General features: G+C 45.0%; 1 protein-coding gene across 3 annotated transcripts in view; it reads right to left on the bottom strand.

Annotated features, from left to right (window-relative positions):
• Positions 1 to 17,146, bottom strand: part of ttll7 (tubulin tyrosine ligase-like family, member 7) — a 283,625-nt gene that overhangs the window by 182,677 nt on the left and 83,802 nt on the right. For all 3 annotated transcript variants that reach the window (XM_059648159.1, XM_059648158.1, XM_059648157.1), the window contains 2 exons: positions 15,346 to 15,513; positions 5,948 to 6,088 (listed from right to left, as the gene is read on the bottom strand). In XM_059648159.1, coding sequence (XP_059504142.1) covers positions 5,948 to 6,088; positions 15,346 to 15,373 — 169 coding nt within the window. In that variant the 5' untranslated portion in view covers positions 15,374 to 15,513. The remainder of the gene's footprint in view (positions 1 to 5,947; positions 6,089 to 15,345; positions 15,514 to 17,146) is intronic.

Genomic DNA, 17,146 nt, shown 5'->3' on the forward strand with positions numbered 1-17,146 from the left:
CATTCAGAGGTATTGCCATCACTGAGAGTTACCATTGACCAGAAATTCAACTGGACTCACCACATAAACACAGTGGCTGCAACAGCAGGTCATAGGGCTGTGGCGAGTAAGTCACCTCCTGACTCCCCAAAGCATGTCCACGATCTACAAGGCACAAGTCAGGAGTGTGATGGAATACTCACCACTTGCCTGGATGGCTGCAGCTCCAACAGCCCTCAAGAAGCTTGACACCATCCAGGGCAAAGCAGCCCATTGATTGGCATGACACCCACAAGCATCCACTCCCTCCACCACTGGCGCTCAGTAGCAGCAGTGTGTACTATCTACAAGATGCACTGCAGAAATTCACCAAAGATCCTCAGGCAGCACCTTCCAAACCCACAACCGCTTCCATCCAGAAGGACAAGGGCAGCAGATACATGGGAACACCACCCCCTGTAAGTTCCCCTGCCAAATTGGGGCAAATTCATGGAATTCCTTCCTTAAGGCCATTGTGGGTCAATGCAGAGGTTCAAGAAGGCAGTTCACCACCATCTTCTCAAGGGGCAAATGGGGATGGGCAATGAAAGCTGGTCAGCGCCAGTGACACCCACATCCCACAAATGACTATTTAAAAATGTGTAAAATGGTTCAGGTATGACGAAGCGGGACAAATGCATCTCCTCCTGATCATCAGGAAACAAACAAACAGAAGGTGTTGCTATTTACTCAGCAATAGCTGTCACCCAGTTTGGGTTCTACCAGGGCCATTCAGCTCCCGACCTCATTACAGCCTTGGCTCAGGAAAGAGCTGAATTTCAGAGGTGAGGCGAGAGAAACTGAACTTGACATCAAGGCTGCATTTGACCAAGTGGGAACATGGAGCAAAAAGGAAATTAAAGGGAATTGGTGGAAAGATCTGTGCTGATTGGATAGATAGCTGGCACAAAGCAAGATGAGCGAGGTTGTTGGAGGTCAGTCATCTTTGTCCTATTGCTGCAGCCATTCCTCAGGGCAGTGTCCTTGGCCCAAGCGCCTTCAGCTGCTTCATCAACGACCTGTCCTCCATCATAAGGTCAGAAATGAGGATGTTCATTACATTTGCAAGCTCCATACTATACACCACCCTCAGATACCAAAAGCAGTAACAGGCCTCTGATGGATTGTTAAAGGCTGCTTGACTCCTTTAAATTGTCCACTTTTTTAAAAAATGGCATGACCCAGCCAGCTGGATTTCACAACCCGAATACTGTGGCTGCTCTCCCATTAGAGAGAGAGAGAGAGAGAGAGACAGCTGGTGGCGTTTAACCTAAGGGTCAGTTGTGAAGGAGACTCCTTCATGATATAACCTCATGCTGCGCAGGAATTGCGCTGCTGGCAACAATCTGCATTGCAAACCAGCTGAGCTAGCTGACCCCCACGACAAGTCGGTGCTTTTCAAACTTAAAGACCTTGTGAATGAAACAGCTCGTGGAGGTAGAGAGTACCGTACTGGCCCAGGTGGAAGATTGGCTTGTTCACTGGACGCAGAAGTAGAAATAGGGCCATTAGCACGTTCGCCTTTGTTGCTCAGTCTTTGAATACAGGATAATAAAGTGTGAAACTGGATGAACATGGCAGGCCAAGCAGCATCTCAGGAGCACAGAAGCAGGAGTTGGGATGTTATACTGAAGTTGTACAGGATATTGGTGACGCCTCTTCTGGAGTACTGTGTGCAGTTCTGGTCACCCTGTTATAGCAAGGATATTATTCAACTGGAGGGGATTCAGGGAAGATCTACCAGGCTCTTGTTGGGAAGAGAAGGTTTGAGTTATAGGGAGAGGCTGGATAGGCTGGGGCTTTTTTCACTGAGTAGGAGGTTTACGGGTGACCTTTTAGAGGTTTATAAAATCATGAGGGGCGTGGACAAGGTGAATAGCAGGTGTCATTTCCCTACGGTGGGAGAATTTAAGACTGGGGGCATGTTTTTAAGGTGGGAGGAGAAAGATTTAAAATGGACATGAGGGGCACTTATTTTTTTTACAGACAGTGGTTTGGTGTGTGGAATGAACTTCCAGAGGAAGCGGTGGGTGTGGATACAGTTACAACGTTTAAAAAATATCGGGATAAAAACAATTTGGAGGGATAAGGGCCCAGGGCAGGCAGGTGGGGCCAGTTTAGTTTGGGATTATGGTCGGCATGGACTGGTTGGACCGAAGGCTGTGTTTCTGTGCTATATGACTCTATCACTCTATGACTCTAATCTGCTCTCCCCCTCCCCACCCACCCAACATTCCCCCACCCCATCACCCCAGGGCTGCAGGGATTATCAAGCACCAACACGGGGGTCACAATGGGAATAGGTTTGGGAAGCGGTGTGATGATGTTAAGGGCAGTCTATGGCTAGATGCAAACAACAAACAGAGAGCTGCAGTCTGAAATCTGACACAAAAACAGGAATTTCTGGAACAACTCAGCAGGTCTGACAGCGTCTGTAGAGAGAAAGCAGAGCCTGTGAACAAGAGCTGAACGTCATTGCTTACCATAATATTCTCGGTGTTATGCTGCTAAGTAATATTTACTGGGTCTGACTAGATCCAAAAATCTTTCAACTTATTTAAGAATCACATTGCTATTGCTTCGGTTTATCATAAGGCAGACCTGACTGTTAGCTAACAGGCATATTCTCCCCTCACTGAGCCCTGGGGCTATAAGCATGGAGGACTGATTAGCGCGATTAGATCACATGAAATACGGGCAGGACCAGCCATTTTGATACAGAGCTAGCTTGAAGGTAGGAGACAGAGGGTGGTGGTGGAGGGTTGCTCTTCAGACTGGAGGCCTGTGATCAGCAGTGTGCCACAAGGATCAGTGCTGTGTCCACTGCTTTCTGTCTTTAACATAAATGATCTGGAAGTGAACACAGGTCATATGGTCAGTAAATCTGCAGATGATGCCAAAATTGCTGGTGTAGTGGACAATGAAGAAGGTTACCTCAGAGTACAACAGGACCGTAATCAGATGGGCCGATGGGCTGAAGAGTGGCAGATGGAGTTTAATTTAGAAAAATGTGAGGTGCTGCAGTTTGGAAAGGCAAGTCAGGGCAGGACTTATACACCTAATGGTAAGGTCCTAGGGAGTGTTGCTGAGCAAAGCAACCTTGGAGTGCAGGTTGATAGTTGCTTGAAAGTGGAGTCGCAGGTCGACAGGATAGTGAAGATGGTGTTCGGTATGCTTGCCTTTATTGGTCAGTGCACTGAGTACAAGAGTTTAGAAGGTCATGCTGTGGCTGTACAGAACATTTATTAGGCCACTATTGGAATACTGCATGCAGTTCTGGTCTCCCTGCTATAGGAAGGATGTTGTGAAACTTGAAAGGGTTCAGAAAAGATTTACAAGGATGTTGCCAGGGTTGGAGGGTTTGAGCTATAAGGAGAGGCTGAATAGGCTGGAGCTACTTTCCCTGGAGTGTTGGATGCTAAGGGTGACCTTATAGAAGTTTATAAAATCATGAGGGCCATAGATTGGGTGAATAGCCAAGGTCTCTTCCCCAGGGTAGGGGCGTCCAAAGCTACAGGGCATAGGTTTAAGTTGAGAGGGGATATATTCAAAAGTGACCTATGAGGCAACTGTTCTGGTGCATGTATGAGCTGACAGAGGAAGTGGTAAAGGCTGGCACAATTACAACATTTAAAGGGCATCTGGATGCGTGTATGAATAGGAAGGGGTTGGGAGGGATATAGCTAAATGCTGGTAAATGGGACTAGATTAATTTGAGATATCTGTTCAGTATGGACAAGTTGCACTGAGGGGTCTGTTTCCGTGCTGTACAGCTCTACAACTCTGTTTCTATATGCTTGTCCTGTTATGGATATTGTGACTATTGACTAATTGAAGACATAGAAAGAAATGTACAGCAATGGAAGGAATGGACTTGAGTTTGATCTTTGTGCGATGTCAGTTTTGAATAAGTACATAATGTACTTCTTTAAAAAAGATGAACAAAAGTTTTACCCTTTATAAATATTTCTTCCTCAACAAAAAACAGAAAGTGCTGGAGAGACTCAGCAGATCTGGCATAGCCTGTGGAGAGAGAAATAGAGTTAGCATTTCACATCCTGGGGCTGTATGATAGAACTGTTTCTTCAGCTCCACAGACCTGCTGAGTTTCTCCAACAACTTCTGTTTGTGTTACAGATCTCCAAGACCCACGGCTCTTCATCTTATTGTTGCGTTCTTTTTCCTGAAAGCAGCCAACAGCGATTGCCAATCACTGGAGGGCTGCAGATGCTGCTAGAGGACACAAAACTGCCTGCCTGTAGAGTGGGCAATGGATCGGCAGAAGGAAGGTGTCAGCAGATGGCAGCGCGTATGGGAAAGTTCGGGCTTCAAAATCTGGTCACCACAGCACGCCCACCTCCCCACTTACTCTGAAGTTGGTGAGGTGTCACATTTTTACCCCAGTGTGGAATTTTACAACCAAGTAGCATGAGAAAGCTCACAAGTCCATTCTCTTGCTGACCAGTAACTTTTTAAAAATTAAGCACTGCATTAAACAAGATGAAAGAACAGAGAAAAGACAAAATCTTTAAAAGTGTCAGGGTCATCCATCTTCAAGCAGAGAACGCTAAAGGAAGAGAGGTGATCGAAACTGTGAACTGTTTGATGAAATTCCCAACAGTAGGGGGGGTCAGCAACTAGAGAACACAGATTGAAGATATTTGAAATGGATAAGGAGATTTTGTTTTTAGACAGAGTTCAATGCATGAAAAGAAGGTAAAGACAGATTCAATAGTTACCTTTATAAAGGGACCAATAATTGAAAACGAGAAAGGGAAATTAAGTGGCACTACTTAGACGGTTCTTTGAAAAAAAACCAGCACAGGCACAATACACAGAATGGCCGTGTCCTGTGCTGAATGGTTCTATGAATCTATAATAACATTTTACTGGTTCCAGTGAACAGAGTAAGAGTATTTCTAATGATGTTACAGAGTGTCAGTGAATTACAGGGCCCATGAAGTATCAGGTACATAGACCGTATTGGTTGGTGATTGAATTAGCAAGTTCCTTTTGTTGCCTATAAGATACAGACTGAACTCGGCCAGGCCACAAAACCATAAACGAGCAATATCTATGATTCCGTGATTAGACAGCACTTCCTGAAAACCCCCAAGTGTACCAACAGCCGCATGAACAGCTGCATTGACAATGAGTCAACTCGTGCTGTTTTGTTTGCAAGAAGTCACCTACATTTGTGCATAAAGGCCTATTCTCAGTGAACAAAAGGAACATGTAGAATCGGCCTGTAGTTCCCATTCCCTTACCTTCTTCGTGGCAATACCTTGGCTAAACAGAGTCAACTTGCTAACCAAGCACATTCTAAAGAAGAGTTATTAGATTGGAAATGTTAAACACCGATCTCTCTTCAGACATGCTGCCAGATCTGCTGAGTTTCTCCAGCAATTTCTGTCTTTGTATGTCGATGAGCAATGAGCAAATTTCTCTCCTGTTGTATAAATTGCTGTGATTGTTTGAAATTTTGGCATTCTTGCCTTTGTCCTGATAAACTGAACCTGATCCATGAAATTCACTCCGACGTGGAGAGACAGGATCAGTGCATGCACAAACATAGCTACCTGTTACCCAACGCCCCAGCCAATGGTCCTCAGGACCGAAGTTAGGGGGAATGGGGGGACCTTGGTGAATATTGCCTCGAGGCCCAGAACATAGTCAAGAGATGCAGCAAGCTGATCTGTGATATCAGGACCGGCCCCTCTGGATTTGCTGCACGATACTGCCACTTTTCTCACCATAACCCACGCTATTCAGGGACAGAGAAGATTCTAACGGTTGACTGCAAATCAACACATTTCAGCAACGTGTCTCCCCCTTCAGCATAACTTCAGCCTGTGCAACCAAATGACTGTTTGAAGACATTTCCCCCACTCAACAATCACACAGATCTGCAACGGAACATTTTTCTCACCAATCTGGTACTTAGTGCCAGAGAAATTTGCTGTGATGGCTCCTTTCTTCTTCTTCTTCATTCTGATGTTTCTTTTCCCAACTCCTGTGGTTTTATATGGCAGCCCACTCTTCAGTGTCAGGCTTGAGGTCCCTTCGACATCTAAAGAGAGAAAAGTTACACTGTACAGTGGTTTCGGCGTGTCGATGGGACAACGCGGCAAGGTTTCTGCATGTCTTTTCACGCAGTCCAAAAATAGATAATGTTAAGATAGAAATCATCAATACCCCACCTTCAAAATCTCCCTTTAATCTTCACACAAGTTTAGGCTTTCTCAGTTTCAAACAACCTCTTACAAGGTTTTAGCCCAAAGCGCTTCTGGCCTGGAACTTTCAAAGCTATCTCCCTACACTGCAGTAAGCTATTTCTTAACAGTTCTGAACAATCGCCCCTCCTCAGGCGCAACTGGCTTATACACCCAGCTTCTGCCCAGAACTTTGTAAACTGAAACGAAACCAAAGAGCTTTCTTCAGGCTACGGCTGTTTGCCTTAAGTCAAAAATAAAACAGACTTCAGGAACTTTCTAACTGAACCTTCACACATGGCACCGGTTCCTCTGTTCACTTGTAAAACACAATGGAAACAAAACCCCAGACCCTGGAAATGAACAGATTTGGAAATTGGTCTGTGCTGGAATTTCAGGGACTGGAGCCAGCGGCAAACACTGGAGCAGACTGATAGGTGTTTGTGAATGGTCAGGAGTTGGTTTGGCCTGCAGAGGTGATGCAAGTACTGATACTGTATAAAGTTCTGGAAAATCACTGTTTCTCTCAACAGTTAACTTTCTCTGGATCTGTTTCCTCTTCCCAGGCCCCTTTCTGACAATTTGGGAACTAGGGCCCTGCCAGCAATTAGCCTGTACCTTCGCTTCCTCAATACAGACTTAGGAAACTGGTATGGCCCCACCAGAGACTCAAACATTTAATAGAGACTTTCTTATTTGTATTCAAGGAACAGGAGGAACTCCCTTGGGAGTATGTACATATATGGGACTGCATTTGCAGCTGGAAGGCACCTCTATGCTCTAACAAGTAGGCTTGTCCTTAGCTATTGCATCTGACCAACGGTATCCCTATGTGCTTCTTATCAGATATAAGCCACCACAGTAAACCATTCTCCATCTGCATTAGAACTAGCAGAGAATTAGCTTTATTGTCACATGTACTCAAATGAAAAGATGGGAAGTTGCCACTTAGGGCACCATCTTAGGTACAAAGGCATATGGGTAAAGATTCTTAGGTACAAATCTTAGGGGAAAAAATTTGAAAAATAAAGAAACAAAAAATCCAGCATTATAGATCATTAGAACAAAATAGAAAAATAAATAAAAAGTTCAGCATTAAGTTAAGAACAAGACATTAACACAAAGACGAAAAAAAATTTTTACAACAGGTATGATGTAAGTTGTGTAAATCTATTGTAGAGTTTGGATATTGAACAAATGGCATGTAGGATTTGAGATAACACGGTGTACAGCTGGATGAACACAGCAGGCCAAGCAGCATCAGAGGAGCAGGAAAGCTGACGTTTTGGGTCCAGACCCCTCTTCAGAAATGGAGGATGGCATGTAGGATTTGTTTTATTTTTAATTTACTTATGGGATGAGGGCATCTCTGGCCAGGCCAGAATTTATTGCCCATCTGTAGTTACCCAAAAGGCAGTTAGAGATCAGCCACATTGCTATGGGTCTGAAGTCACATGTAGGTCAGACCAGATGAGGATGGCAGATTTCCTTCCCTAAAGGACATTAGACATGTTTTTGCCAACATTCAACAATGGATTCATCATCATCATTAGACTCCTAATTCTAGATTTTTATTGAATTCAAATTCCACCATTTGCCATGGCAGGATTTGAACTCAGGTCCCAAGAACATTCAGTAAGATTCTGGATTAACAGTCTAACAATAATCACCAGGCCATTGCCTCCTCCTGTTTAAAAAGGATTTAATGATTAACTTATAAGTAATTCTGCAGCTATGGTGCTTTTTAAAAAAAAAACGCAGCACGGCAGAGACAGACTTTCTAATGAGTACTGGATTTTCATTGTTTTCACTGTTGAGTTAGCAAGTCAACATGGTAAAGTGTAACGCATGAGACTTCAGTTAGAAGGCTCCTTTATCACTTAAGGCAAAAAATCAGCGCCTCAAAAAAGATTTTTGGTTTCAGTTCAGTTGGTGAAGGTCCTGGCAAAAGCTGGGAGTATAAAACAGATGTTCCCGAATAAGTAAGATTGTTTAGAACTGTTAAGAAACAGGTTACCACAGTATAGGGAGTCAGTTTGAAAGTTCCAGGCTAGGCATGGCTGTTTAAAACCCTGGCAGAGTTTATTTGAAGCTGAGAAAATCTAAGTTCGGTCGTATGAAGGATAAGGCTGGCTACCAGATTCTGAACACGGGGAATTGAAATCCTAGCTAAATTAAACTCTGTCAACATGATCGAGCAATGAATTCTCTCCTGCATGCAAAATCTAAAGGAGAACTGTTATACCATGTGTTTCAAAATCTTTAAACTTGCAATTTATGTAAATGGTTTGATTTGTTCTATTTTATCTTCATTTCATGTCCATAGTTAATTTCTGTTTTATTGTTAAAACCAAATCTGCTGCGTTGCGTTTTTGTGTTTCAGTGAAAGACTACTTTGTTAAAACTATATAAAAACAACCAAATATGATCCATCAAGGCAGATTTCAGTCTGGAGTCTGACTTGTCTAGTAGTAATATTATTGTGGACCATCAACAGGTGTCAGGTGGCAAATACAGTTGTGAACCAAGAGGATAGTTTAAAAGGGAGGGGGCTAAGCACATCAGAGAAGGGGGATTATGAAAAAAGACTGGCAATTAACATTAGAGGAAATCCTAAAGTCTTCTGTTGAAATTTCAACAGTAAACGTATGGTAAAAGGAGGACTCACATCAATTTGGGACCAATAAAGGAGATTTAAACATGGAAGGCCAGGATATGGCTGGGGTACTCAAAGAATAGTTTACACCTGTCTTTACCAAGGAGGTAGATGCTAGAGCGTGTGTCACTCACAGCAAGTGTTCAAAATTGATCAAGAAGAGCTGTTGAATAGATAGTTAGTGTTTAAAGCTGATAAGGAATCAGGATCCAATGTGAAGCATCTTAGGAAAGGTTTGGAGGGATACGGGCTAAGCAACAGGCCGGTGGGATTAGTTTTGTTTGGGATTATGGCTGGCATGGACTGAATGGACAGAAGGGTCTGTTTCCCTGCCGTGAGGGTCTTGAAAGTGCAGGAGCACTGACCATCATCTTCCCTGAACTCAAGGGAAGTGCCAGACAACTGGAGATTTTAAAAATCGTGCCCTTGTTGAAAAAGGTTGTAAGTTAAAGGTTGTTGTTAAAAGGTTGTAAAACCCAGCAAGTACAGATTGGTTGGTTTAAAATCAGAGGTGGGGAAGCTTCAATTATTTGGGATAGAATTAGGTGAGTTAGCCATGGGAAATGCAGGGTTAGAGGGAAAGGGAAGGGGATGGGTCTGAGTGGGGTGCTCTGCGGACAGCCAGTGTGGACTTGATGGGCCAAATACTGCACAGAGCCCGAAAAAGACATTGGCCACTTGGCAGAGTGGGCAGACAGACAGGTGGGTTATAGAGGGAAGGGTCTGGGTGGGATGCTCTGATGTTCGGTGTGGACTTGTTGGGCCAAAGGGCCTGTCCCAACACTGTAGGGATTCTAAGAATCAAATGTCCCCTCAACCTCCCCTCTTCCAGGTAAACAATTCAAGCTTGCTTATATTTTACCCTGTTCAGTTGAGGCACACAGCAGGGTATTGGGATTGTTATTCGGGTGGTAGGAATTTGTTGGATTATGGGGAAAGGGTGGGGGAACAGATATAACCCAAGCTTCAGAGAGCCAGTACAGACACAATGGGCCGAAGGGCCTGCTTCCGTACCATAATGATTCTCTGGCCAGACAGAATCACGTGCAGCCATTAGGGATCTCATCTGTCGGCTGCTGGAGGGCTTAGGCGAGGCCCTGTGGTGCCTCTACCTGGGGAGTTCCACCAAAACACATGCCGATTAGGCAGTGGCGAGGCCACCCACAGGCCTTGCCCTGGAATCAGGACCCAGAAGTGGGTGGGTCAGCCCAGCATGTGTTCCCACCCAATCAGAGACCAGTATTCCTTGCACTCAGCCATGCCACAGAAGAGGTGGAGGCTGCAGCTAGTAGAGTATCTCCCCCAAAATCCAAGGATCTCAGAGAATCCCACCCAAGGGAGGAATATGGAGGGTCCAGGTGGGACCTGGATGGCATTTATCACCCATCCCTAGTTTCCCAGAAGACAGGAAAGAGTCAACCACATTTCTGTGGGTCTGGAGTCACATGTAGACCAGATGAGGTAAGGACAGCAGACTTCCTTCCCTAAAGAGGGGCATTAGTGAACCAGATGGGTTTTTTAAATGATAATATTACAATCAGTCCTGATTTTTTTTATAACTGAATTCAAATTTTACCATCTGCCATGATAGGATTCGAATGCATGAGTCCAGAGCATTAACCTGAAGCTCCAGTCTTGTGACACTTCTATGATACCACTGTCTCTCCTATTCTATCTTGCCTCACCACTAAAACTCTCCACTCTCGGCAATATCCGTGTAAATCGCCTCTGGATCCTCTCTAGATCGATCACATCCTTCGTGTAATGTGAAGACGAGACACTACTGAGAGTCGCCGAGAATTGGAAACTCCTCCCTGAAATTGGGGTAACAGTTGATTAACAATAACTTTAAGAGTGAGTTAAACAGGTCTGTGAGGATAAGGAACATACAATTAGAGAGTAGGGATTTGGGACTGAGCAAAGGGACACAGGAACAATGGGCCAAATAACCTCATTCAACACTGTAGGTATTCACCAGTCTATGCCAACCTGTAGATCCAATAAACATGGATCAGTAAGGTGAATTCTAGACTCAGTGAAGTTAATCTACGAACTGCATTCCAGAAATGACTATCAAAACAGAATCAGAGGTCACACAGTACCAGGTTAATTCAACAGGTTTACTTGAAATCAAAAATTTCGGAGCACTTTACCTGACGAAGGAGCAGCGCTCGAAAAGCTTGTAATTTCAAATAAACCTGCTGGACTATAACCTGGTGTCATGTGGTTTTTGACCTGGTCCTCCCTAGTCCAACACCGGCCCCTCCACATCATTTCAAAACAGAGATAGTCTATGCTTCAAATCTTCGCGTTCTGAGTGGATTCTGAGCCTTAGCTTTATTCAACTTGTCTTCCTCCTGTACTGCGCATTCCCAAAGATTCAAAACCTGGAAACTATGATTCAGGATAGGATTGATAGTCTGAAGGAAACAGCTGAGGAGATGGGGGACGCATTGGTGGTGATCTTTCAGGAATCACAGGAGTCAGAAAGGGTCCCAGAGGACTGGAAAATGGTTAATATAACACACTGCTTAAGAAGGGAGGGAGGCAGAAGATAGGAAATTATAGGCATGTGAGCCTGATCTCAGTCATTGGTAAGATTTTAGAGTCCATTTTTAAGGATGAGATTGCAATGTACTTGGAAGAGCATGGTAAAATAGGCCTGAGTCAGCATGGCTTCATCAAGAGGAGGTCATGCCTGCCGAATCTGTTCGAATTCTTTGAGGGGATAATCAGCAAGCTAGACAAAGAACAGATAGTGGACATGCTCTATTTGGATTTCCAGAAGGCCTTTGACAAGGTGCCATATGGGAGCCTTCTAAATAAGATAAGAGCACATAGTGTTAGAGGCAAGGTACTGATGTGGACAGAGGATTAACTGACCAGCAGAAGGCACAGAGAGGGGCTAAAGGGGTCTTTGTCAGGATGACAGCCAGTGGCTAGTAGAGTTCAGTAAGGGCCAATGTTGGGACCACAACTATTCACGCTGTACATTAACAATTTGGATGAAGGAACTGAGGGCGTTGTTACAAAGTTTGCAGATGAAACAAAGGTAAGTGGAAGGACAGGTAGTACTGAGGAAGCTGGGAGGCAGCAGAAATGACTTGGACAGGCTGGGAGAGCAGGCAAAGAAGTGACAGATAGAATACAATGTAAGAAAGTGTGGGGTTATGCACTTTGGTAGTAATAATAGAGGTATATTTTCTAAATGGGGAAAGACTTTGAAAATCTGGAGTACAAAGGGACTTGGGAGTCCTAGTTCAGGATTCTCTTAAGGTTAACATGCAGTTTCAATTGGCAGTTACTGAGGCAAAGGCAATGATTGTATTCATTTCAAGAGAATACAACAGCAGAAATGTACTGCGGGTGCTGCACAAGGCTCTGGTCAGACCACTTCAGGAATACTGTGTGCAGATTTGGGCTCAGTATCTGAGGAAGGATGTGCAGACATTAGAGGGGATCCTGAGGAGATTTGCAAGAATGATCCTGGGGATGAAGGGCTTATCATATGAGGAGCAGCTGAGGACTCTGGGTCTGTACTTGATGAAGTTTAGAAGGATGAGGTGGGATTTGATTCAAACTTACGGAATACTGACAGGGCTGGATAGAATGGATGTTAAAAGTTTTGGCAAAGATCTGTAGCTCAGGTTGTGGGTGAGGTTGTTGACTCGCTCGCCGAGCTGGCTGGTTCTCATTCAGACATTTCATCACGATGCTGCGTGACATCATCAGTGAAGCCTCCGATGAAGTGATGTTATTCTACTCCGCTTAGAATTTATACTGTCTGGTCTGTTATGGTGATTAGTGACAATTCTGGTTTTGATTGGTTTGGATTTATAAACGGGGTCCAATTCTATGTTTATTGATTGCATTACGGCTAGAGAAACATGCCTCTAGGAATTCCTGAGCATGTCTGTGTTTGGCTTGGGCTACTATGGTTACCATGTCCCAGTTAAACTGATGGCGTTCACTGTCTGAATGCACCAGTATTCATAGAATCATAGAATCCCTATAGTGTGGAAACATGCCCTTCTATTAAGGATATTTTGTCGTGTTTTTTTGCTGTGAGCTGGTGTTCGTGTATTCTGATTGCTAGTTTCCTTCCTGTCTGTCCAAAGTAATGTTCGTGGCAGTCATTGCATCGTATTTTGTAAACTACGTTGGTTCTGCATGTTGTGGGAATGGGGTCTTTAATCCTTGTGAGGGTTTGTCGAAGAGTGGCTGTGGGCTTGTGGGCCACTGTGATTCCTCGTGGTCGTAGGAGTCTCGTTGTCAGTTCTGATATGTTCCTGATGTACAGCAGTGTGGCCAGTGTGCTAGGGCGTACTGTGTCCTCCTGTTGTCTATTTAGTAGGCACCTGCGATGAAGCTGCACGAGTATTGGTTCATAGCGAAGATTTTGTATAGGTGCTCTACTCTTTCCTGCATAATTCCAGGTGGTGCAGTGTAGAGAAGGTGTTTCTACTAGTAGGACAGACAAGGATGCGAGGGCACAATCCCAAACTGAAAGAATGACCCTTTAGAACTGAGATGAGGAGACCTTTCTTTAGCCAGAGGGAATCTGTGGGACTCATTGCTGCAGAGGGATTTAGAAACCAAATCATTGAGTGAATTTAAGACAGAGAAAGGTATGGTATTGATCAGTGAGGCGATCCAGGTTACAGAGAGAAGACAGGAGACTGGGATTGAGAGGCATATCAGCCATGATCAAATGATGGAACAGACTCAATGGGCTGAATGACCTAATTCTGTTCCTCTTTCTCTTTCTCTCATGCGTCTGACTGACAGGAGGATCAAATCTTATCAGCACTGGGTGTGAACGAAGAATTGAAAATACAATGAAATCACTCGGGAGCTTATTGAATGGCACAGCAGGCTTGAGGGGCTAAGTGGTCTTCTCCTTCTTATGGAATGCACTGTCTGGAAATGTGGCAGAGGCAGGTTCAAACTGAAGCATCCAAGAGAGACAGTCGATGGTAATTGGGACAGAAATGGGGAAAAGGCAGGAGATTGGCATGAGGGGTTAGAACTAGTGCAGGCACAATGGACTGAATGGCCTCCTACAGTGCCAAACAATGCTGTGATCCTGCTCTAATATTTTGATTCCTGAGTGCAACAAGCACTTAGGTATTACAACACACAACCACAGTCCAAATATGGAAAGATTTTGCATATGTTCACACTCCCTGACCCAAACTTGCCTTCTCCCCATTCTAAGCACTACGTGCATTCTTTTCAGCTCTTAATGTGTCTCTATCAGCTGTTATTATGGGAATTTCCTATCAGTACAAGCCCTGTCCCCAAACACTGGCCACAGCCCTGCTACCCTGTGCTGCTATGGTTTGCTGCCAGCAGGTGGTGGTATCGCTCCATGCTATCTTCTGGCCCACTATGAACAGGGTAGAGACAGAAGAGATAGGAAGCAGAGAATGGCTTTTCTCAATAATCTCACATCTGCTAGAAAATGTGATGTTATCAGTCCTACCAGAAATCTGAGATAACAAAGTATGGAGCTGGATGAACACAGCAAGCCAAGCAACATCTCAGGAGCGCAAAAGCTGACACTTCGGGACCAGACCCCTCCACCAGAAATCTGTCCTTTTTTTCTCCCCACTTAGATTCACCAGAGCACAGTCTCATCTTAAGGGGGGGGAAATTGTTTTGGCCTGATGTTGAGATCGAGAAATTATTGTGAATGTTCAGAATTCCCTGCCAGAGAGGTGCACTATCCTTCAGGATAGTCACAGTTGCGAGAGACAGATTTGTGACCTTTTGGGTAACTGAAGGATACCAGGAACGGTTGAAGTGGAATATCAGATATGATGGTATCACAGAATCCTTACTATGGGTATGCAAGCCATTCAGCCCATTTAAAGAGCATCGCACCCAGACTCACCCCTTACCCTATCCCAGTAACCCTGCTTTCCCCATAGCTAATCTATCTAGTCTGCACATCCCTGGACATTATGGATAATTTAGCATGACCAGTCCACCTAATCTGCACATCTTTGGACTATGGGAGGAACCCTTTAAGGCACAGGGCAAACATGCAGACTGCACACAGACAGTCACCTGAGGGTGGAATTGAAGCCAGGTCCCTGGTGTTGTCAGGCAGCAGTGCTGACCACTGAGCCACCCGCTTTGAAATGGAACTCAATCATGACCAATGAGCACTGAGGCAGGCCACTGTTTAATTTCCATCTCCGATTGCCTTCAAGGAGGTGATAGCAGGGCATCTTCTTGGAATTGGCGCAGTCACCACTTGATGCCAGCCAGACAGTCTCAACCTCACAGAGAACATCAATGCACAGGGCAGAATGGCTTTTAAAAAAAAATTGCTGAAATGGGCTATGAGGTAAAACGAGCATCTCTGAATGTGAAGAGCTCAGTGCTGTGATGTTGCTTGGTATGTAACAAAAATGCCTCTTTTAAAATAAATGGTATGACCTTTCCACTTACCTCCATCAATCGGGAATGAAGGCATCATTCAGTTGGCAAGATGTAGTTACAGAGGCTGGAAACCCTCTCGTGGCTGTCGGGATGTTGGGCCGGGGATCCAGCTGGACAGTTTATGTTTTTTTCAGTCAGTCCATTGCAGCAGACAGAGGTCAGAACGCTGCTCAGAGTCTGTTGGAAGGAAGCAGGACATTGATCAGATGTGTATGACACAACCTCCCCTCACTGCATACAAAATACCTCATCTCCAGGGCAAGCCGTGCCGAAAGCAGCTTGTTAAGCTACAGCCACCGACAAAGGAGCGAGCGTCCTGCCCATACTCTCCATAAATTGCAATCATACATCACAATCTGCCACACAGGCCTCTGTGACAGCCCCAGCGATCGCAGCAAATGAACAACCATTCACAGTATCATAGAAGAGCCCTTTCATTTTCCTCCCTCCCTCCCTTCATCAATGCAGCTCCCCACCCCTCGCCCCTCCCTAGTAACGCCACAATCAACTGCAAGCAAAGTAGGGACCAAACCATTTCCACAACAGTGACAATCAAAAAAAGATGCACGCAAGGAGATAAGCTTTCCCCCTTCCTGGTGGCTGTTCCCATCGTGTAACAAGTCAAGGGAAACCTCAAGATATCCAGCAGCGGTGATTTCATCACACAGGGAAAGCAGCCAATCACAGTGAAGGATTCCCAGTGACAGTAAGGCAGAAGGACTGAACATCCTTTGAATTTCACACACATTTTTGAAGAACAAAATCAATGATAAGATTTCACAAATCCTTACAGTGTGGAAGCAGACCTTTCAGCCCAGCAAGTTCACAGTGACCCTCCAAACAGCATCCCAGCCAGACCCACTGCACCCTATCACTGTAACCTTGTATATCACCAGGTTTGGGCTGACAAGAGGCAAGTGACATTAGAACATAGAACATTACAGCACAGTACTGACCCTTCAGCCCTCGATGTGCCGACCTGTCATACCGATCTCAAGCCCATCTAACCTACACTATTCCATGTACGTCCATATGCTTATCCAATGATGACTTAAATGTACCTAAAGTTGGCGAATCTACTATCGTTGCAGGCAAAGCGTTCTATTCCCTTACTACTCTCTTAGCGCCACACAAGTGCCAGGCTATGACCATCACCAATAAGAGACCATCTAACCACCGCCCTTTGACATTCAATGGTGTTACAATCACTGAATCCCCCACTATCAACACCCTGGGGGTTGCCATTGACCAGAAACTCAACTGGACTCACCACATTAACACAGTGGCTACAAGAGCAGGTCAGAAGCTGGGAATACTGCGGTGAGTAACTCACCTCCTGACTCCCCAAAGCCTGTTCACCATCTACAAGACACAAGTCAGGGTTGTGATGGAATACTCCCCACTTGCCTGGATGAGTGCAGCTCCAACAACACTCAAGAAACTTGACACCATCCAGGACAAAGCAGCCGCTTGATTGGCACCACATCCACAAGCATCCACTCCCTCTACCACCGACGCTCAGTAGCAGCAGTGTGTACCATCTACAAGATGCACTGTAGAAATTCACCAAAGATCCTCAGACAGCACCTTCCAAACCCACAACCACTTCCATCCAGAAGGACAAGGGCAGCAGACATATGGGCACACCACTGCCTCCAAGTTTCCCTCTAAACCACCCACCATCCTGACTTGGAAATATATTGCCATTCCTTCACCATCGGTGGGTCAACATCCTGGAATCCCCTAAGGGGCATTGTGGGTCAACCCACCGCAGGAGGAATGCAGCAGTTCAAGAAGGCAGCTCACCACC

The sequence above is a fragment of the Stegostoma tigrinum genome, chromosome 8, assembly GCF_030684315.1.
Source record: "Stegostoma tigrinum isolate sSteTig4 chromosome 8, sSteTig4.hap1, whole genome shotgun sequence".
NCBI lineage: Eukaryota > Metazoa > Chordata > Chondrichthyes > Orectolobiformes > Stegostomatidae > Stegostoma > Stegostoma tigrinum.